Consider the following 22,248-nt stretch of genomic DNA (forward strand, 5'->3'; position numbering starts at 1 on the left):
TGAGAGTGACAGTGGGTGCCATCCCGGGGGATTAAAGTGCTGATGGGGTGACAGTGACAGTATGCGTCTCCCTGGAAGACAAGAGCAGTATCACTCTGAGCATCCTCAGAGCGCAGACCCCTGGGATGGGCTGTGTCCTAGGGCCAGCGGGGTCACAGGGAGGGAGAGACTTACTCCACGTTCTTGGACCAGGGGGGTGGCTCGCTCATGGTCATGAACACGCAGTTGGTCAAGATGGTGATCATGATGAACAAACTGAACAGCGTTGGGGGAAGGGTCAAGGAAAGTGAGGGAGCAGGTGGGGAGGGGAGGTGGACAGAGGCCCTCCTCGCCCAGAACCCAGAACTCCCAGTTTTGCTTATGCCTAACGTCCCCGGCCTCCCCCGGCCCTGTGCTCGCCCCACTCGCTCGGGCAGGATATGCGTGGATGAGCACCTTGATGGCGCCTCGTCTGATGATGCTGAAGGGACTCAGCATGTAGAGAGCGGGCGTGGCAGAGAAGCGGAAGATGGCTTTGCCCTTGTTGAGCACGATGAAGGTCTGAGGCAGGGAGAGAGCTGTGAGGCCTAGGGACAGGCATACAGATGGACAATGGACAGACAGGTAGAGGGCACCCTCCCAGGCCCAGACCTTCTTGTCACTGTAGTAGGGGTCCAGGTCCTCCAAGGGAATGCCGATGACCTCCGGTGGAGGGTCCCCAAAGATAAGGGGCAGGTTCTTGCCAGCCTCCATGTCACTTCGTGGCTTCCTTTCAGGCTCCTCGATCTCCATCTGCTTGTTCCGCTGCTGCCGGGCCTCCTCCTCCGCTGCACGCTGTTCTATGGCTGCCAGGGACTCCCGGGTGAAGGGGCGCAGGCTTTCGGGGCCCAGAGGCACCAGGGTGGGCAGAGATGGGCGGGCCATCCTTGCATCCTGGGCTCAGGGTCCAAGAGGGCAGCGGGCAGCCGGGGCAGCTGTAGTGTGCAGCCCCCCTAGGTGCTGGGCAGCCACTGTCCGCTATTCACCTCCTGCCTGCCCAGGGGCCAGGCTGGCGAGGTGGGCGTGCAGGCCCTGTTGGGACTGAGAGACGTGCCTGCAAGGCCCGGGCACTGCTGTAGCACAAGGGCATCACCCCTGAGCCCCACACCACATTCTCCCCAGAAGGGGGTGGGCTGCCCTCAGGACTGATGGCAAGCCAACCAGATCCTCTTCAGCCTTGGGGACTTGGGGTCAATGCCCCAGTGCCCTCAACCGTCTCCTGCACCCAAGCTCTGGGAACTGTGTGGCTTCCGCCTACAAAGACAGAGAGAATCACAGCTGGTTATAGCCACATAGGGCCTCTATTCCAAAGTGAGGTGGAAAGAGTCAGATGTGAAATGTGCTGGTGGGTCCAGAGGATGGGCTAAGATGAGGCCTGGGGGAGATCAGCCTGAAGGAGGAATGGCAAAGGGATTTCATCATGATGGCCAACTTGGATTGGCTGCTATTGGCTGCCTGGAAATGTGGGCAGAGACCATGGAGGTTGCAGCCAGATTCAGTGCAAAAAGACAGCTGTGATTGATTAGTGATGTCTGCCAGGGGCATGAGAAAGAAGAAAATGGTGCATCTGCCCGTGTTTGCCACCTGTCCTGGAGGGAAGGGAAAGATGTGGGCATGTGGAATATCCTGTCCTAATTTTTGGGGAAGTGTGATGATGGGCTGGAAGAGGGAAGAAGGAAGGGCCCCAGGCCCTGCAGTGTCCCAACAGCTCTCCCCCACAGGACCTATGGGATCTAACCCATGGGAAAGCAGGGGATGCTGGAGCAGGCAGATGCAGGGTGTGGGGGGGTCCTGTAGATGCTAATGTGGGAGAGGAAGACACACAGGAAAGGTCGTGAGCACAAGGAGGTGGACAGTTTCCATGGTGAAGGCAGGGCTAGAGATTGCAGGGACTGTTTCTGGCTGCATGAACTGGGTGGATGAAGGGGCACCCCCAGGAGCTTTAGAGGCCTGTGAGCACTGTGTGGATTGTGTCTCCTGGGCCAGTCCCTCAGCCTCTCCTGGCCCCTGCCCAGCCCTCCTGAGCGTTTTCCCTGTGGGAGGGAGGTGGTGGGTCACTTACTTCAAAGGCCCTGGGGAATGACCCACATTAGTAGGCAGGCACGGGGAGACCATTGCAGCCCAATCACACATAGCCACAAGGCCCACACAGACACTCAGGAACCACCCCTCCATCACAGGGGCTCAGACAGACCCCCCCATAGATACCCAGAGCTACACCAGAGGGCAGCTTTCTCGCAGCAGGCACACATGCTCCAGCAGTGAGCGCCCTGACCCTGGCTAGGCTAGCGCAGGCACTTCCTCAGGCTTGGTCAACAGGTGGGGAGGGTGGCCCAGGGAGCGGCCAGAACCATTGGGCAGAGCTAGCCACGCCCTGGCCTGGCTGCCCAGCTGCTCCCTACCATCACCCAGGGAGTCGTGTTTCCACGGGGATGACTCTGCTCATTTCTGCTGACCCCGTCCCCCAGCTGCTCATTGCCCCCATCGTGTGTGTGGGAGTGCGTGGGTGAGCACATGTTCACACACATGTACACACACACACACACACAGCCTGAAAACACCCCTCACATGGACCCCACAATTGCACCCTGCCCCTCAGCACCCACCTTCCTTCCTTCATCTGCATCACCAATCCCATATAGACACACATACAGAAGATGCTGACCTGCTAGATGACCCTGGACGGACCCCATGGCTGCTGGGCACCCTCCCAGTTCACAGGCCCCACTTGGCAACAATCCTCTGGCTGGTGCTGCCCACTCTCTCCTTCATAGCACCCCAAGTGGGACCACAGAAACCAGACGGACTGGCCCCAGCATCTGAAACTACACTCCCTGGAGTCACCAGACGCCCCCAGTGCTTTCTTCTCAGCTGGCCCTCCCTCGAACATCTGACACTGACACTGCATTTCTTCTCAAGAGAAGAACCTGGCCTGCCCCTCTGGCCACTCTCCTTGTCTGCTCTGTGAGCTCCTCCTTCCTGCTCCTGGAAAACGCTGCTTCTCCAGGGCCTGGTCTGCAGCCCCGGTTTCTCTTTACAGCACACACCTCCTGCCCTGTGTCCTCTTGCCCTGTGTCCCACCTCCACCCACCTCCTTTCCGTGGTTTCTATAACTTTGCCACATCTGTTCCCACCTTCCCAAGGGCCCTAGACCCATCAAGTTTGGCACCTTTCACATGTAGTCACAGCCTGCACACCTCTTAGGTCAACGGTAATTCATGGCATGTTTGTGTTTGTCCGTTGGTATCTGTGTCCCCCACCAGACTCCTTGTGGGTTGGAGCTTGGGGTCACCACTGAATCTGGTGCCTGGTACATTGGCACCAGACCCATAGATGGCACAGCCAGCCTGACATCTCCTCCTGCTGTCCCCTGCTTCTGCTGGACCCCAACTGGCCTCAACCGGACTCCTCATCTTTCCCTTCAAAATTTGCACGTCACCTAAATTCCTCTCCTTCTATGCTCTCCACCAATCCTGAAACCACTTCACATCTGGATGTCTTATGTGAGGTGGAAAATGTCCTCCGTGGCCAGGCCAGTTGAGGCATGGTTTTGGCTGGTGGCTACTGAAAGCATTGTGATATTGTGATGGTACACCTGGTCGGTTCCCAAGCCCTGACCCCTTAGGCTCCCTTTCAGCACCCATGGGGCTCTCCATCCTCTAGGCTATTGCTGCCTCATTACCCCTCACCCGCTCTATTTAAATAACCTCCCACCTGCCTCCCTACTTCTCAGCAGGCTCCCCTCCAACTCACCATCCACATTTCTAAAATCACAAGTTTGAACATGTCATGCTTAACCCTTCCGTGGCTTCCCTTTGTTTAAGTGTCCACACTCCTCCCCATGGCTCCCAAGGCCTTCCCTAATCGGATCCCTACCTCTACGCCCACCCCTCCCACCCTCTGGCTATGCTACCTGCATTTTTACAAATGGACCAAGCTGTTTCCCACCCCACCCATGTCTTTGCTTATGGTCTATTAAGCCTCCTGGAGGATCCCTCCTTTTTGGCTCCCTGGAGAGCTTTAATTTGTCTTTCGAGACTCAACCTATACAAAACCCACCACCTCCAGGAACTCCTTCCCTGGGCATGCCAGCTGAGAGAATCATTCCTTTGTGCCAGCAGTGTGCTAATGCTCAGTAAAAGCTTAGCGAATGAATGAATGAATGCATTAGAGGAACGCTCCACTTTAGCCCCTTTCTCCTTTAAGTGCACCCTGAACCTAAATCATAACCAGGAACTGTATCTCCTCTGACATCGCCTCTTCCAGCGCTCTCCTCCCCGCTCCTACCTCTGAGCTTAGCTCAAGTACTGGCTGCTTCTTCCTGCCTTCAGTCCTGCAACCCTGCCTTTCTCCCTCCCCATCAGCCCCCTCTGACTTCACTGCCCTCCTCCTACACCCTCAGTTACAAGAGCCATGATCACAATTCCACCCTTGAAAATACCCTCAACTCCAGCCTCCTCTCTCCTTCTACCCCACTCGCCTGTGGAAACCCCAGCTGGTCTGTCCCAGCTAAGCTGTCCTGCCAACCGCTGAGCAATTGGACGTTGCTGCAGCAAAGGCAAGACCTGGCTGGTTTCACATTTGACTTCATGGTTAAACCCCAGGTTTGCCCTCAATTGTGCCCTGTAAGTGCAGGTTTCAATGGAAGCCTCACTTTTCCATGTTTTGAGAACAACTACCGTGTTTCCCCAAAAATAAGACCTAGTCGGACCATCAGCTCTAATGCATCTTTTGGAGCAAAAATTAATATAAGACCTGGTATGTATTATATTATATTACATTACATCATTATATTATATTATATTATATTATATTATATTATATTATATTATATTATATTATATTATATTATATTATATTATATTATATTATAGACCCGGTCTTATATTATAGTAAAATAAGACCGGGTCTAATATTAATCTTTGCTCCAAAAGACGCGTTAGAGCTGATGGTCCGGCTAGGTCTTATTTTGGGGGAAACATGGTATTTCATGCCTTTTCTTCTTTCCTCAAACCTTCTGCACTCTTCCTCGTGATGCTCCCGGCTGGTGACTTTGCCTCCAGTCTTCATTGAGGAAACAGGAGCCATTACACACTGTCAAATTGACAACTGTCTTCACGACCCCCAACCCCTTCTTCTTCCATCTTCAGAAGGAAAATCACCAAGGCCAGGCCTTCCACTTGGGCGCAGGCCCCGACCCCTCTTGCCTTCCCAAGGGCCTTATTCCCTAGCTACCTTCTCTCTACCACCATCGACCTCTCCCTTCTCCAAAATTATGGCAATGGTGAAAAAACTACCCTCCTGGCCTCACTCCTTGCTTCATCTATTGCCTTATTTTTCTGTTCCTCTTCACAAACCAACTTCTTGGAAAGTGTCTACACCAGCTGTCTTTACTTCCTTACCTTTCGTTTGCTCTCCAACCCATTCCAACCTGGCTTCTATTCCCCCAACTCAACTGAAATGGCTTTTGTCAAGTCACTAGCACCCTCCCTGCTGCCAAGTCCACTGAACACATTTCTGTCTTCACCTCCCTCAACCTCTCAGAAGCATTCAACCCAGTTGGCGGTAGCCCCCTTCTGGAAACACTCTGCTCTCTTGGGTTCCATGAGCGTACACCCATCGTTCCCCTACTGTGTCTCTGGCTGTTCCTTCTTAGTTTCCTTTGCTTGTCCCTTTCTTTCTCCCCGATCTCTTAAGTTTCTCAGGACTCAGTCTGTGTCCGGATGGCATCACTCTTGTGACTGTAAATAGTGCTCCAAGAATATGATAAACTTCTCTTTTGAACTCCAGGCTGATCTATTCAACTGGCTACTGGACCATTCCATGTGGGTAACTACCGTGTTTCCTCGAAACTAAGACCTCGCTGGACCATCAGCTCTAATGCATCTTTTGGAGCAAAAATTAATGTAAGGCCTAGTCTTATTTTACTATAAGACTGGGTCTTTATAATATAACAATATGATATGATATGATATATGATATAATATAAATAATATAATACTGGGTCTTATATTAATTTTTGCTCCTAAAGACGCATTAGAGCTCATTGTCCAGCTAGGTCTTATTTTCAGAGAAACACGGTAAGAGGCATCCCAACCTACAGCGTCTGAAGGACGCATCTGTGCTCTTCCATTGCTCCACCCACAGTCTTCCTCAGCCCAGGAAATGGCACCACCATCCATCTGGTTGCTCAAGTCAAAAATCGAAGTGTCTCTTTGAATTCTGTTTTTCCTCATCTTCCACATCCAGCCCATCCAAAGTTCTGTTAAGAGCATCTCCAAAATATCCCTAAGCTCACCTTTTCCCCCTGGTCCATGTCACAATAATTTCTTGCAACAGCCTGTTTCCTGCTGGCAGCTTTTGTCCTGTCCCTCCAAACCAGTCCCATAAAGCAGCTGGTGATCTTTTAAAAACAAGAAACCAATCATGTTATTTCTCCTGCTTCAATTCTCCAGTAACTTCCCTCACGCTTAGAATAACACCTAACTATCTTGTGGTGGCCTAAAAGACCCTGGTGAGCCAGCCCTTATCTACCTCTCCAGCTTTGTCTCCTGACCTCTCCTTCCTGCTCTCTCTGCCCCAGTCGCCCATCCTCGCTCCAGCTCCTTGACCGCTGGGATCATGCGTACCTTTGGGATTTGCTCTCCCCAGAGATCTTGTCCCCTCCCTTTTCACATGGATGTTTCTTCTCAGCCCTGGTCTAAACTCCAATGTCTCTTCTCCAAGAGGGTTTCTCCTCCTCTACTCTATCACAGTTCCCCTGTGTTTCCCTTGACATCATTTATCGTAACTGGTAATTGCTTGTTTATTTGTCTGATTTGTCTGTCTCCTCCACTAGACCGAAATGCCAAGACAGCCAGAACTGTGTCTGTCTAGGTCACCATAGCCAGTCCCAGCACTGAGCATACCGTAGGCACTCAATACGTGTTTGCTGAAAGAATGAGTGGATGAGGTTTGGAAACAGACCTTTCCAGGGATAAAAAGGGATTCTGATATATTCCATCCATCCATCCATCCATCCATCCTGTTTATAAACCAGAAGCTGAGCTAGCCCTGAGTAGGACACAAAGGCGTACCAGTTGGGCACGCTACCTTTTCCAGAGCTGAAAGTGGGGAAGAAGGTGGACATGGACACATGTATTGTGTTTCCCCGAAAATAAGACCAGGTCTTGTATTACTTTTTGCTCCAAAAGATGCATTAGGGCTTATGTTCAGAGGATGTCATCCTGAAAATTCATGCTAGGGCTTATTTTCTGGTTAGGTGCTATTTTCGGGGAAACACGGTAACTATGAGATGAGAAGGTGATGCCTGCTCTAAAGAGGGGAGGTGATTGTGCTCTGGGAGTTCAGGTGGATGAGTGGTTATCTACAGGTCAGGGAAGAAAAGATGTGGCTTTTCATTTGGGCCTCCAAGGATGAGTAGGTTATGAACACAGGAAATGGAGGGAAAGGACACTCTGGGGAGAGGGAACAACCAGAGCAAAGACAGAGCAGGACATAATCTTGTGTCAACATTTGTGGGGCACAGAATCTGCTTAGGAATCTGGGGGAGGTGGGTTGGGCAGCTGGGCCAGGGCCTTCAATGGCAGGCCCAGAATTCTGGACTTCATCCTACAGCCTTGGAGAGCCCCTCACAGGGCTGGTGGGTTGGGGTGGGCCAGCATGTATGTACCTTCTGCCCACCTGTGCAATGTATCTAGAATAGACGGGACAAGCTGTGTTGTTTTCAGTACGCACCAGTGGAGGAATGAAAGGGTACCTGGGAAGTATGTCTGGTGATTTCCTGGAGGGGACAAGCATGACAGTGTCCCATATCATGGACTGGGTGTCATGCTCGCAGATCTCCATGTGGCTCCTCCAGCCACCACCTGGAGTAAAGGGGCCAGTGTGACAACTTGATCCCTCTTTCTACCAGCCAGAGATCAGACTCCGGCTTCAGCCCTGTTCCTAAGACGTAGCGGCTAAGGGCCTGGGTTGGGGGTCTCCAGGCAACTTCATCCCACTGAATTCAAGAAAGTTGGAGTTGTCAGGGCCTGAGAGATCAATGAATCCAACACACTCATGTTACAAATGGGGAAACTGAGGCCCAGAAAGGAACAGCAACTCTCCCCAGATCACACACTTATTCATTCAACAAACATTTCCTGAGCATCTGCTCCATGCTGGGCCCTGATTTAGCAGTGGCAAAGTCCCTGTCCTCACTGAGCTTGCATTCCAGAGGGAGGAGGCAGATAATAAATAGGGAAGCAAATAGGATAATTTTAGAGAGTGATAAATGAGAGGCTGAGCCAAAACTAAAACCCAGCTCCCTGGGCACCAGGGCCAGAGCCCGTTTAGTAAGTGAGAAGCCCATCGGAACCTCTGTTAAAACGGAAGTTTGGGTGGAAGTGGTGGGTAAAGTCAGGCCATCTTGAGGGACTGGAGGTGGTGTGCAGACAGGGACGGGGGGTGGGGAGGAAGGGTCGGGAGTCAGGGAGCCAGGTGGGGCCAGCTGTCTGCAGGCAGGGAGCCAAGCGTTAGGAGCTGTGGGTGAGGTGGCTATTCTCTGGAGTAAGTCCAGCCCAGCACTGTCTCTCTCTGTGGGGTTGCCAGATCGGAACACCCAATTCCAGATATAGTCTGACCACAGAGAGAGAGGCCTTTTCTCTCTGGCCTGGACACCCTTTGTATTCATTCATCCCAAGATGGCATTTGCTTCTTCAGCAGCCAACTCACAAGGTGGAGTTTGCAGTCACCGCTGGAGCTTTGTCTCATGAACTTTGGTCAAATTAGATCCTCCCCATACTATAAACTGTGCAACTGATTTTTCTCTTTTAAAGCTAGGTTCAAATATATGGTGATGGAAGGAGAACTGACTCTGGGTGGTGAACACACAATGGGATTTATAGATGATGTAATACAGAATTGTACACCTGAAATCTGTGTAATTTTACTAACAATTGTCACCCCAATAAATTTAAAAAATAAAAAAATTAAAAAAAATAAAAATAAATAAAAATAATAAAAATAAATAAATAAAAAATAAAAAAATAAAGCTAGGTAAACCTCAAAAAAAATATTAGCAAATTGAATCCAACAGTGTATGAAGAGAATTTTACACTATGAACGTGAAAGTCAGGTTCAACATTAGAAAAGCAGTTAATATAATTCATCACATCAATAAGCTAAAGAAGAAAAACCACATGATCATATCAATAGATGCAGAAAAAGCATTTGAAAAATCCAACACCCATTCATGACTTAAAAAACCCAAAACAAAAAACGAACTCTCAGCAAACTAGGAATAGAAGGGAACTACCTCAACCTGATAAAGAACATTTACAAAAAACCTACAGCTAACACAGTTCTTAATGGTGAGAAACTAGAAACTTTGCCATGAAGATGAGGAACAAGGCAAAGATATCGCCTCTCACCACTCCTTTTCAACATCGTACTGGAAGTTCTAGCTAATGCAATAGGATAGGAAAAGGAAATAAAAGGTATACTGATTGGGAAAGAAGAAATAAAACTGTCTTTGTTTGCAGATGACATGATTACCTATGTACAAAATATGAAAGAATTGACGAAAAAAACCTCCTGTAATGACTATAGCAGGGTTTCAGGATGCAAGGTTAAGATAAATCCAGGTGTAGGATTTTACATCTACTGCTACTTAAGTTCCCCTTGTTCATTGCACCTCATCACCTCCAGTCTTTTGTGAAAGCCTGTTGGATCTTCATTTTTCCTCTCAGTTCAAGGCCATCTCTCAAAGCTGAGTGTCTGTGATTGTGATTGTCCCAAATCATTGGCCAAACAAGGCTCCAGACAGGAACAACTACCCCCCTCCCTCCTGCCACCATATGCTTCTAGAATCTTCTCTCCTAGAATACCTATGCTTTCAAGGAGTGTCCTTCAAGCATTCAGAGACCCACCTAGCTATACTGTATCAGCCTGAAATCCTCCAAGAGGCCTCAGCCATGGTCTGCCAGCCTAGGATGGAAAAGCTGCAATGAGAAACTCTCCTGGAAGATGGAGAATAGATATGCCCTGCCCCTCACGGCCTTTCCTGTTCACTCTAGGGAACATCCTTGAGGATGGAGAGATGGTGGGTAGGTTGCAGGCCTTGCTCAGGTCCCAGCCATCATCCCTCCTGCCAGTCCAGCATGTCCTTCATCTCCAGCAAAGCTGTTGGTCACCCACTAGTGTCTGGCTGTTTGGTTTCTCTGTGGATCGGAAGCAAAATTACCCAGAGCTGCAAGTGGCCAATAGAGACCTCTCCTCAAGCTTCACCTGCAGTGGGGGCTCAGACTCAGAACTTTCTGAGAGAGTGAAACAGCGCCAAACTTTTTCTGTCTTGGCCAAAGAAAGCATCGGACGTCCGGGTGGCCTACTTCCCAAATTCCTACATTCCCACTGTGGCCCAACTCCAAGAATGCAAAACGGATCCCCATGCCCCCCTAGTTGTAGATCTCAAGTCACAGCTTTTTCTCAGCTGAGGCAGGCTGGAGGTGGGGGTGGGGATGGGAAGGGGGTAGCTGTGTTGTTTCTCTGTCAGCACTTAGGGCCTTGGCCTTGGCAGGTCAGGGGCCTGGAGGAAGTCCTCCGTGTGGCCCTCCCCTCCTGGTCTAACACTCTCTGCAGAGGAAATCTGCTCCAAGAGATTTTGGAGGGCAGCCTGCAGCCTGGAGCTTAGTGCAGAAACCTCCGGACACTCAGGAGCCCCAAGGGTTCCGGAAACAATTGGGGTCACATGTGGTACTCCTGGGTGAGGGGTGGGCTGGTGCTGACTGCAGTTTTCTATGTGGGGCTCACTGGGTCAAAACAAGCACCCCCTTTTTAGGCATCTGATTCAACCAGCTTGATGATTTGTCTTCCCTAAGGGGTAAGAATGAGAGCGGTAGTCACATTTATCTTGCACTTACTGTATGCCAAGGCTTCCCTCCTGTTTAGGATATACTGGCAATCCCTTCCCCCACAATCTGCTCTGTTCTCTGTCAATTCCCAAAGACTCTCTAAAACATTGGTTAGTTTTTCCCCAACTTGTCTCTTCCTCTTAATCCTGACCCTTTCCCTCCATCCAGAGTGCTTCTGGTTGGCTAGGGGCCTGATGAAAACCCAAATGGGCTGTGTTTGGGTTTTGTGAGCAGTGCCCCCTTCCCACTAACCCCTCCCAGATCATCTGTAGGCCCTGGAAGCCCTTTCTTCCCAGAAGCAAAGCCCCGAGGGGCAGCCAGATGGCTCAGTTTGTTAGAGCGCTAGCTCTGAACAGCAGGGTTGCTGGTTCGATTCCCATGTGGGCCAGTGAGCTGCTCCCTCCACAACTAGATTGAAGGACAATGACTTGACTTGGAACTTATGGGCCCTGGAGAAACACACTGTTCCCCAATTTAAAAAAAAAAAAAAAAGAAAAGAAAAGAAAAAGAAATCCTCATCCTGGACTACCAAGCATTTTAAAAAAAAGAAGTAAAGGCCTGCGAACGGGTTTCTCCTTGTAAGACTGAGCCTTACATCAGAGGAATTGATCTCATCTCAAGATGTAGAATTCCAGCCCTCAGTCAACTTGGGAAAGAGGGGAGGAGGGTGTTGGTTCCTCTGGCCCCCAAATCTCAGCTCATTTACCCGTCCTGCTGACGTGCACAGCAGGCCCACAAGGTGGAGGCTTAAGAAATATTACTTGATGAAAAGCAGTCACGGATACATTCATTTGGTGCTTCCCACGTGCCAGGCAGTGTTGCAAGTGCATTCGTTATCCTAGATAATAAGGGGCAGAGCCAGTATTTGAACACAGTTCTTCGAAGCCAGATCCACGTGCCTGTTATTACAAACCCCGTCTCCCTCCAGGCTTTTGGAGAACCGGGCTGGGCATGGCTGCCCTCCTCCAGCACAGGGCACATCCAGGTGGAGGTCCCATCCAGGTTGCCCCCTGGGCTGGGCTGACCCTCACTTGTCTGACCTCTTCAAAAGGCAGGTCAGAGTTCTTGAGTCAAGCCCCGGAAAGGTGTGGCTGGGGTGGGTATCCAACAGGCCCTGCCAGGACCAGGCTCAGGCCTCCTGGGGCCTTGTGTTAGGAGCTGTGGGTGGTGGGAATTACAGGTCAATAGTTTGGGAAAGAGCTTTCCTCGAAGTTTGCATTTTACTTGTATCAATCGACCCTCATATGCCCCCCAACTCCCTCTGCAGCCCACTCTTGTGTATACACACACACACACACACACACACACACACACACTCCTTGCTTCTACGAGTCATTTCCCTGCTGCTCCTAAGGGCAGGGAGGCTGATTAGTTCCACCCGGGCCTGGGGCTTCCTGCCCTCTGGGCTCGGCAATTTCAAAGGAGCCCCTAAGCATGGTGACCTGGACTCCATGGATGTCCCCCAAAACTTGTATGTACACCCTCTGCTACATACACGTCTAGGCCCACCTCACCCACCCTTGGGCAGATCCACCCCTGCACGCAGGGGTGCCTCCCCCAACCCCTCACCCCTCATGCCAGCTCCTACCTGGGTCTACACTGCAAATGCTGGCCTCTGTTCTGCCTCTGCTCTCTCTCCGCCCCGCACGTTTGCTCCTCCCAGACCACAGCGGACGGGGCTTTTTCCTGCCTTGCGTCCACCAAGATGCCAACAAGGGGACCGTGCAAAAGTGACCCTGAGCCTGGAGAATTCCAGGGCAGACATGGCTCCCGCTCCATCCACCCCTAACACCTGCGGAGAGCAGGCTTTGAGCTTGGGCCCCAGGCCCCTCCCTGGCCCTGCGAGTTGGGTTATGGTCTCCAGCACTAGGACAAGTGGCCCTCTTGCTGCCTGCGGAACCTCAGCCTACGATCTGAAACCCCCAAGAAAGGCGCTTCAGCCAGTCTGGCCCTTCCACTCTCCCGAAGAACTGTGCTTAGCCCCAGAAATGGCTCCAGAGATGTTTACTCACCAACGACCCTGCTAAAAGATCCTTCTCCAAAAGTAGGCTGATCAACAACTTACAAGCCTCAGAAAAGACAGGAGGCCCCGGCAGATCTTACTAACACGTGAGCCCGGATGAACTCTGCTTCGCAGCCCTCGCGCAACATAGGGCACGTGTGGACCCTCCGCCACCTTTTCATAAAAGGATCTCCCTCCCCTGAGGGAGATCGCATAGGAAAACGAATACACCCCCTCCCAGCTGTGCAGGGTGCCCAGTGCTGCATAAGGTCGTCCTGCTTCCTCCTGGGCAGCCCCACCTTCTTGCAGCTCCTTCCTGTTCTGTTACCACCCCGCCAAAACACAAGACTTTGATTTCAGAGTCACAGCCCCCAGTAATTAATGACTGGTTAACACTTGTGTAGAGCTGACTACTTGCCAAGCACTATTCTGGGCACCTCACAGGTCAGGAGCTCATTTAATCCTCACCAAGATCCTATTGTTATCACTCCATTTGACAGATAAGGAAACTGAGTTGCAGAGAAGGTCAGTAACTCGCCAGAGGTTATTTACATAGTAAACTGGGGCTGGAAGCCCGAAAGAGACATTGGCTCTTCACCACTAAGCTATGTCACCATCCCAGTCTGAACTGGACCATGACCTTCCAGCACCTATAGGGTGGGGGTTTAACAAACCAGTTCAAAAAGAGAGCGGGGTTGGTGAATATTGTGGTTTTGCACTTTTGATTTTTGCTAGGGCTCCTGCCGAGATGGGGGCAGCCTGGCCTTGAAGGGGCACAGCCCGTGGGCTCCCGGAGCCCCTCCCTGTCCTTCTGCTGTCCCATCCCCCCAACAAGGGCTGTTGACTGAAAACTGCAGGGAATAAAAATAGCTGTTGCTGATGAGGCAGAATGGGGGCCAGAGCACATGAAAGGCCTGGGGCTGAGGCAGTGGAGGTGGGAGGCCTGGGATCCCCCAGCCCCATGAGTGCCTTCTGGTGGAGCCCCAAAAAGCCCTGGCCTGTCTCCGCCTCTGCAGAGCCGGGGACACCGGCCACAACCCTAGGGCTCCCATAGGAATCTGCTGCCTCCCCCCTCCCCCTGCCCAGGTCTCAGGAATGAGCTTTCTGCTCCCACCAGCCCTGCCCCAGCGTCAGTTCCTTCCCAGAGAGTGGTGGTCTCGGCCACTGTCCTGGCCACTTACTAGCTGGTGGCCCCAGGTGAGTGACAGGACCCTCTGAGCCTGAGCTCTCCTGATAAGAGGAGTCGAGGGAGTGAAGATTTGTATAACCACCTTCTACACCCCCTTGCTTCTCCCTACCTGCTCTCTGAGGCCTCGGGCTCCGATTTTTCATTTCCCATCAATTCATCTTCTGTCACCTGGCGAGAGTCTTTCTACTCTTCTCTGTAACGTCCAGTCCCTTTTCTCCTTTCTGGCTATGCCTCCCCCAGGAACCTTCTCCAAGCCCCACCCCCTTCCTGCCATTATCTATATTTTTCTCTGTTCTGGTGGCCAGAGTTGTCCCCAAAGGCAGGGACCTTGTCAGGACCATTCCCAGCTCTGGCCAAGAGTTCTATGCCTTCAGCATCCAACTTAGGGCTCCCCTTGGTCTGGGCCTGGAGTTGGGGAACAGAAACCCTGGCAAAGGAAATTGCTGGGCAGCCCTGACATTCAGGCCAGCCTAGAGCTAGGAAGGTGACCCCAAGTCCTGAGCCCCTACCGCATGCAGGTTCCCAACCAGAAGTGACAAGCAGGACCAGGCTGGGATGGGGCCACCTGGGAAGGAAGGACCCTTAATTACCTTCCCAAAACCTGCTCAAGTTCCAGCCAATCCCTTGAGAGATGCCTGGAATGGAGATGAGGGTGGACCTTTGGGTCACATCTGGGTCCCTGTGTTGTCTGCACAGGTGATATGGCTTCAGTTACTAGCACTATGACCACAACTGCCCACACCACTGCCACACACAGTGAGGCCGCCAGCTACAGGCAGGGGACTGGGGATGACCCCAGAACAATCTGGAGAGTCCTGGAAGAACCAGCCCTCTCTGCCTCCATCTCCAGCCCTTCACATTTCTATCCAGCCACTGCCACCTCCAGGGTCTCCTTATCTTAACTCAGGGCCCCAGGCACAGTCACAACCTTGGTCATAGATGAGTGACAACAATACCCACCCCTGGCGCCACCCCACCTCTCTGTCAGTCTCTTCTCCTCTCCAGACTAGCCAGACTGACCTAAAACATTTCTAGCTCCTCTCCCCAAGCTGGCTCATTGTTAGGGGTTGCATTAAATGGCCTTCAAGGTTCCTTTGGGCTCTAACCTTCCCTGGCTGCGGGCTGATTGATTTCTGTGCAGGACCCCTGAGAGGGGGACATGTCTAGTCTCCCCCCGAAGGGCCGCCTTTCACAGTGGGGCTCCATGAGCCCTCATCTGACCTGGCCCCCTGCTCTGACCCCGTGCTGGAGCAGGGGGACACTGTACTGACTCCAGTGGGGTGGGAAGGGGCTCAGGCCTCCCTCCCACACTAGTGCATTCCTGGAGAGCCCCAAGCAGCCCTCACCCCCACCCTCAGGGCCCCGTAGATGGGACTTCCCAAACTTTTGAACAAATGCCTCTCTCTGGTAAGAAATAGCCCTCACATCCCCTCCGCCCTTCAGCTCCAAATGCCTCCAAATGCCTTCCCCCATCTCTGCTCAGACCATTCTACCTTCTCGAATAGCCACTGCCCACCCTCCCTCCCAGTGTCCTGGGTGCCCAGCTCTGACCTGGCACCGTACCCCTGCCCCCCTTTCCTGCCCCCCTTTCCTGCCCCACCTGGCCCTGAGTCTCCTGAGTCCCCTCAGTCTCCTGAGGCCCCATAGCTTTCTGGCCACTATGTGGGGTCACTCCTCTGGCCCCCTCCCCTTCCCGGTTTCTCCATAAAAGGAGCCCCACTGTGCCCCAAGCTGGCCAGAAAAGCAGGGTGGTGGGCAGAGCATGGGCAGGCGCACAGCCTGAGAAGAGTCTTCTGCTGGCATCTCACAGATTCCTGTTTCAGCAGAGCAAAGAGGCCGCCCGCCACCCCCCACCCGGCCTCCTGCTGCTCTCCTCCCCCCAACACCCCTGCCTCTGAGCCACTGCAAATAGGCAGAGCAGAGTCACTGTTTTGGTTCCTCAACTGTCCTCTCCTGAAGAAACACAGCCCAGTCTCTGTCCCTTGGGTCACCCCATGACCATCCGGAGCTGAGCCTTAGCCATTGGGCCATTTGTGACCAGAGTGAGGACCCTTGCTGTGGGCAGCGATAGCCAGGCAAGCAGGGGCACAGAGAGCAGATGACAGTGCAGAGGGTGGCAAGTTTGGGGACAGAAGGTCAAGGTACCAGGAGCTTCGGCAGGGGCAGCCGCAGAGCAGGGCCCGGTGTGGGCAGGACAGCGGTGCCTAGAGAAAAGTGGTGACTTCCTCAGAGCCAGGCTGGGCTTGGGGCCAGGGTGCCCTGCCCTTGGGGTGGCCTGCCCTTGGGGTGCCTGGCCCAGGCGGGGTGTGGAGGGGCGCAGTACTCACTGTTGGACGGGAGCGGAGTGATTGCTGTCGTGCCCACCTCGGGCTGGGGCTGGGACGCTGGGGGACTTGGCCGGGGGGGCCGGGCCGGCGGGGACAGCTGCTGCTGCTGATGTCACAGGGTCATGAGTGAAACCTGAGGACTGGGCCAATCTTCAGGTGGGAGCCTCAGCCACACTTCCCTCACTGGGTGTGTTCTGAGCTCAGCCTGGGACCGCCTTGGCCTGGGGCCCACTGACCCAGGAGTGACAGACTGACACACTCATACACATGCACACTCACTGGGACACACACAGGAATTCATACACACAGTTGCTTTCCCTCCATGACAAATGTACACAGCTCTTTCTCATACTTGAATCTCCTTTCACACTCACTTCCAGAAGCACTCCCGTGGCACACACTGGCTCACACACGCACACATACTCTGGTACACACTCATGTACGCACCTCCCCACACTAATGCTCACACACTCACACACTCTCAGCCATACATGTAAATCACCCTTCATACCTTCACACAAATGCTTCCGCTGCATGTTACACTCAGTCACACACATGTGTACTGCTCACACCTACAGACACACTTAGCGCTCACATCAGGCTAATTCATACATATGTATTATTACCGTGTTTCCCGGAAAATAGGACCTAGCTGGACCATTAGCTCTAATGCGTTTTTTGGAGCAAAAATTAATGTAAGACCTGGTCTTATTTTAACATAAGACCGGGTATAATATAATGTAATATAATATAATATAATATAATATAATATAATATAATACAAATAATATAAGACCGGGTCTTATATTAATTTTTGCTCCAAAAGACGCATTAGAGCTGATAGTCTGGCTAGGTCTTATTTTCAGGGAAACATGGTAGAGACATGTGGCCCTATCCACTCTCCTGCCAGATGAACACAAATGTCACACATCGTGGACACCAGACTTTTATCGAGTCTACATCTGTGTGAACACACACCCACACCCGCAGTCATATTCATGCATGCATGCATTTCTATGTATGTTACTTATATCCATGCAATTGTCTGCACCCACAGACATGCCCCGTTCACATGTACAAAGGGCCACCTATGTGTACCTATGGTCACTAGATTTTTATCAAGTGTATGCCTATCAGTACAGCTACACCCACACATTACACACCCAAACACACCCACACCCACACATCAAACACCCAAATACACCACACCACACACACACACACACACACACACACGCACACACACATGAGCACACTGCTGTCTTGAGGGTCATTTCTCTACCACCATTCCCCTTACCCCATTGGCTAGATATTTGTCACTCACAGCTTGGGGAGGGGAGGTGGTGAGAGAGGGATGAGGTTGGTTTACTCCCCCTCCACTCTGGGACTGTGATGACCCCTAGTGGAGCAGTTGTGAAATGCCCCATCTCACAGCTTGACCACCAGTGCCTGCCCCAGGCAGACATGAGAATCCCTGGGTGAGTCCAGAATCCTGTCCCCCAAAGCCCGCTCTGTCACTCCCCCAGTCTCCCATGCTCATCTCTGAGCCTGTCGTTTCTGACCACCAGAGCCCTGGCTGAGCTGAGTCCAGGACAGAGTGGACTTTGAGAAGTGCACAGGGAGGCCTGGGGAGGAGTGACCCTCTGTCGCCTCTCCTCCCACCGATTCTCTGGGGACACAGTCTCAGCACTGTGGAGCCCTCTTCCCACACCTCACTGCAGGGAGCGTCGCCTCAGAGGTGTGTCTCCGAGGTGTGAGCTTGGTGTTGTCTGTGCTGTTCTTTATCCTGCTTTGCTCACTGGCCTTTCTGACAAACACTTTCCATGTAGTTTTATTGCTAATGTAATCCAGTGTCTGCCTGTCCGGCTTCTCTGCAAGGATCTGCTGCTTCTAGCATTCAGAGGAAAAGCAAATGATTTGTCTCGTATCCTTCCCAAGCTGTCTCCCCAAAGCTGCTCTTTGGGATGCCTCTCATCACTCATATTGGCCCTGTGCAGCTCCAGTTTTCTCTGCTGATGACCACTGTCTGGAACTGCTGGTCACTGTCCCCTTGATAGCACACTGCTCTCTGTCTGTGGGGTCTGGGGGAGAAGAGGTGGGAGGCAGCTGGCATTCCCTTTATGGCTCTGCCCTTTTGGTCTCTGCCTTGCCAGGGCCCAAAGCTCTGCGGGGTAAGACTTTCTCTAATGAGGAATTGAAGTAATTGAAGGGAATTATAGCATTTGAGCAGGCAGGGCTGCTGCATTCAGTTGTATTTAATTGTACATTGCACAGCTCTGGGCACCAATCACATTTGTAATCATAAATGAGCGTATTTAAGACCATACTTTTCTAGCAGATGGTAGCAAAACGTCTAGAGGAAGGGGCTAATTTTTCTAATTTGCATAAGGTGTCTTTTGGATTAGGGATGGGGCTGATTGGAAAAATAGCTGTGTGTTACGTATGACTTTTTTTTCCATAGCCCAAGGAAAATGAATATCTCCTTCTCTCGATAACAATTTTCCTCCCTCCTTTGGGGGCGGCTTCTCCCCCACGCCAAATATGTGATTCAGGTGGGGCTGCTGATTGCAGGACAGCCACCCTGCCCCAGACACACAATTGGACACGTTACCGAGGTTTGGCCAATCCTCTTGCCCACAGCGGTGGGTCCAAAAACTGGCTATTAACTCAAGGAGGGTCAATCTTAGTCCTCCCCGGATATTTATATGTATTGATACAAAAGAAAGATAATCTCTCTCTCCCCAGGGTTCTCTAAACTTGTCTAGAGTAACTGAAGGAAGTCAGAAGGCGCCTGGGTGTGTCTCCCATCAAGTGGAAGAGGCTGAAGGAGGAGGGTGTGAGAACAACACACACACACACACACACACACACACACACACACACACACACACTCAGAGTCAAGGAAAGGGAAAGAAGGAAGAAGGACTTGAAGACACCTTTTGACTCCTAAGCCAGTTAAACTACAGACCAGGTTCATCTCTGTCCTTTCCTATCACAGGAACCAAAAAACACACCTTTTCTTTAAGCCAGTTTAGGTTTAGTTTCAGTCACCCATAAACAAAAGAATTCTGCAAAATAGAACCACCTTTCAGAAAACCCTGCCCTGACCCACAGGCTTGTCACATCTGGTCCCACCTCCCAACTCCCAGTGTGAGGAGTCAGTTTCTTCCCTGAGTCATTTGGTTGAAATGACTTTCTGTGAGCCTCAGGAGGTGCTCCCCCATGGTCAGTGGCACCCCAATTCCAGGGAGCCAGGGAGGGAAGGTTCTGAACTCCATCCCACAGCCTGATTGAATCTGGGTCCTCATCACAAGGCATCGCACTGGTGCAACCTAAGTCCCCAAAGTACCACCAGGGCCTGTTGGACAAAACCCCCACACACATCTCACAAGGATGACCATGATTTGCAGAAATAGCGTGATCAGAGCCTCTAAGCAAAAAAAAAAAAAAAAAAAAAGAGTAATTTCTTTACTGTTGTGTTTTCAAGGCTCCTTCCCCACACATGTCCGGGTAATCATGTAATTTTGCCTTTAGCTTCTTTCCTCCAACCCTCATATTCTAGCTCCTTCCAATTTGTGCCACTTTAGGAACTGAACCCAAGAAAAGGGCCCATTGCTGGGTTGTCTCTCTGCTCGGCACTTCCTCATTTGTACCAAATTTATACTGAAATTCCACTTGAATTTTTAGAAAGGGTCCTTTTCTTTCCTTTTCTGAGGACAAGACGAGGGTGGCTCATTTTTCCAGTTTCGTGGTCTTTGAATAAACTCCCTTGATTTTATACAACCATTCCCCTATTAATAGACATTGGGTAATGTTCAATTTTCAACTTTTAAAAATAACACTGTGATGAACACATTTGATCAGAAATTTTTTCCGATGTTTAACTTAGTACCAGGAATAGATTTACCAAGGCAACAGGGAGGGCTTTTGGTACATATTGTTTAGGGACACTAGAAAAAAAAAAAAAAGTAACCCTCAAAATGAAAAAAACCAAAGATGCAAACAAAAGTCCCCTTTGAGAAAAAATGAAAAGGAAACAGGTGGAGTGTTCAATGCCTCAAAGAAAACAATAGTAGGCAGGGCAAGTAGTCAGGAACTCAACCTCCTCCACTGTAGGACTGATGTTAGACCTTCTATAAGAAAAAATAGCTCTGGCAGATAAGTGTGTGGTTTTCAGAAAAAGCTCCAGTTTCTTTTCCTTTTTTTTTTTTTTTTTAAAGTACATTTTACTGCCTTCTTCTTTCTTTTTTTTTTTTAAGATTTTATTGGGGGAGGGGAACAGGACTTTATTGGGGAACTGTGTACTTCTAGGCCTTTTTTTCAAGTCAAGTTGTTGTCCTTTCAGTCTTAGTTGTGGAGGGTGCCGTTCAGCTTCAAGTTGTTGTCCTTTCAGTCTTAGTTGTGGAGGGCGCAGATCATCTCTAGGTCCAGTTCCTGTTTCTAGTTGCAAGGGGCACCGCCCACCATCCCTTGCAGGACTCGAACCAGCAACCTTGTGGTTGAGAGGACGCACTCCAACCAACTGAGCCATCCCGGAGCTCAGTGGCAGCTCAGCTCAAGGTGCCGTGTTCAATCTTAGTTGCAGGGGGCGGAGCCCACCATCCCTTGCAGAACTCGAGGAGTTGAACCGGCAACTTTGTGGTTGAGAGCCCACTGGCCCATGTGGGAATCGAACCGGCAGCCTTTGGAGTTAGGAGCATGGAGCTCTAACTGCCTGAGCCACCAGGCCGGCCCTGCTTCAGTTTCTTTTGACAAAGAACTCTGAAGAGAAGCTGGATAGGTTTCACCTCAGCCCTGTCTTCCAACAAGTTTCACACAGGGTTAACAGGCAGTCTTGTAGCTGAGGTATTGGAATGCCTGTTTTCCATGACCACCTCCAGCCAGCTCTGGGCTTTCTTTAAAAAGATGAGGGTGGAGGCCTCCCTGCCTCCCGTTTTGCCTCAGTTTAATTCATTGACCATTATAGTCCCAGATGAATTTTCTTCAATGTTCATTTTAGTATTTCACTTTACCACATAAATTTATCCCAGAACTACTAGAATAGCTTTTCCTAGGAATTTTCAGCAGCCTGGGGACAGACATGGAGAAAGTTGGAGGCTGGTGTCTTCTTAGTCTGGATTCCCCCAAAGCAGAGTCTGACACAAGGATTTGGGATCAAGTAGTTTATTTGGAAGGAAATCCCAGGAAGCACTGTAAGGGAGTGGAGAAGTGATAGGAAGAGGAGAAAAGCCAGCGGAGTGTGCATTCATGAGTGGGCTGTCGCTGGGACAACTGGGGCACAAGGCCCTGGGGATCACTGAGAGACTGTGGGGAGGACCCCTCAGATGTGCCCCACTGAGGCCAGGAGGCTGGGGAGAGGCTCATCAACACGTGTCCCCATAACCACACATGAACTTCATTTCTTTAGCATGCATTTTGCTTTAATCCCAGCTCGCTTTGTTTAGCTTGATGGAACTACGACTCCCTTGCATTCTTTCCCCAGATCCTCCTTCCTGTACGTATACTGTATGCCCACTCCTTTAAATTACTAAGCCCTTAGGACATGAGGTTCTGGTCAGCGGCAAACTCAACTAAGAACAAAACTTCACGCTATCCACCATGACCAAGCTACATACCATAACTAAGCCGCCAACTAGAATAAGGTTTTAGTCAAACAAAGATAACATCTTGGCCTCAGTTATGTTTCAACTCTGGACTCAGGAAAGCAGAACGACCCCACGGACCACATCCCCTGGGAACCAGACAGAACAATGCCATGACGGACACCAGGACCTGAGGGCCTCATCAATTGCCCCCTGCCTTAGTCCCACCAATCAGCAG

The 22,248-nt window shown here is 51.1% G+C and overlaps 1 protein-coding gene across 4 annotated transcripts in view; it reads right to left on the reverse strand.

Moving 5' to 3' along the window:
• The window catches only part of SCN4A (sodium voltage-gated channel alpha subunit 4), a 43,714-nt gene extending 27,204 nt beyond the window's left edge, over window positions 1-16,510 (reverse strand). The window contains exons 1-4 of one of the 4 annotated variants that reach the window (XM_019733000.2): window positions 16,429-16,510; window positions 631-1,272; window positions 422-540; window positions 175-264 (exon numbers count right to left, since the gene is read on the reverse strand). In XM_019733000.2, coding sequence (XP_019588559.2) covers window positions 175-264; window positions 422-540; window positions 631-903 — 482 coding nt within the window. In that variant the 5' untranslated portion in view covers window positions 904-1,272; window positions 16,429-16,510. Of the gene's footprint in view, window positions 1-174; window positions 265-421; window positions 541-630; window positions 1,273-12,922; window positions 13,330-14,210; window positions 14,296-16,246; window positions 16,378-16,428 lie in introns of those variants that run through there. The other 3 variants (XM_074319683.1, XM_019733002.2, XM_074319682.1) reach the window with 3 other exon arrangements.
• Window positions 16,511-22,248: the final 5,738 nt, after the last annotated feature.

This window comes from Rhinolophus sinicus, linkage group LG15 (genome assembly GCF_036562045.2).
Source record: "Rhinolophus sinicus isolate RSC01 linkage group LG15, ASM3656204v1, whole genome shotgun sequence".
In the NCBI taxonomy this organism is placed as follows: domain Eukaryota; kingdom Metazoa; phylum Chordata; class Mammalia; order Chiroptera; family Rhinolophidae; genus Rhinolophus; species Rhinolophus sinicus.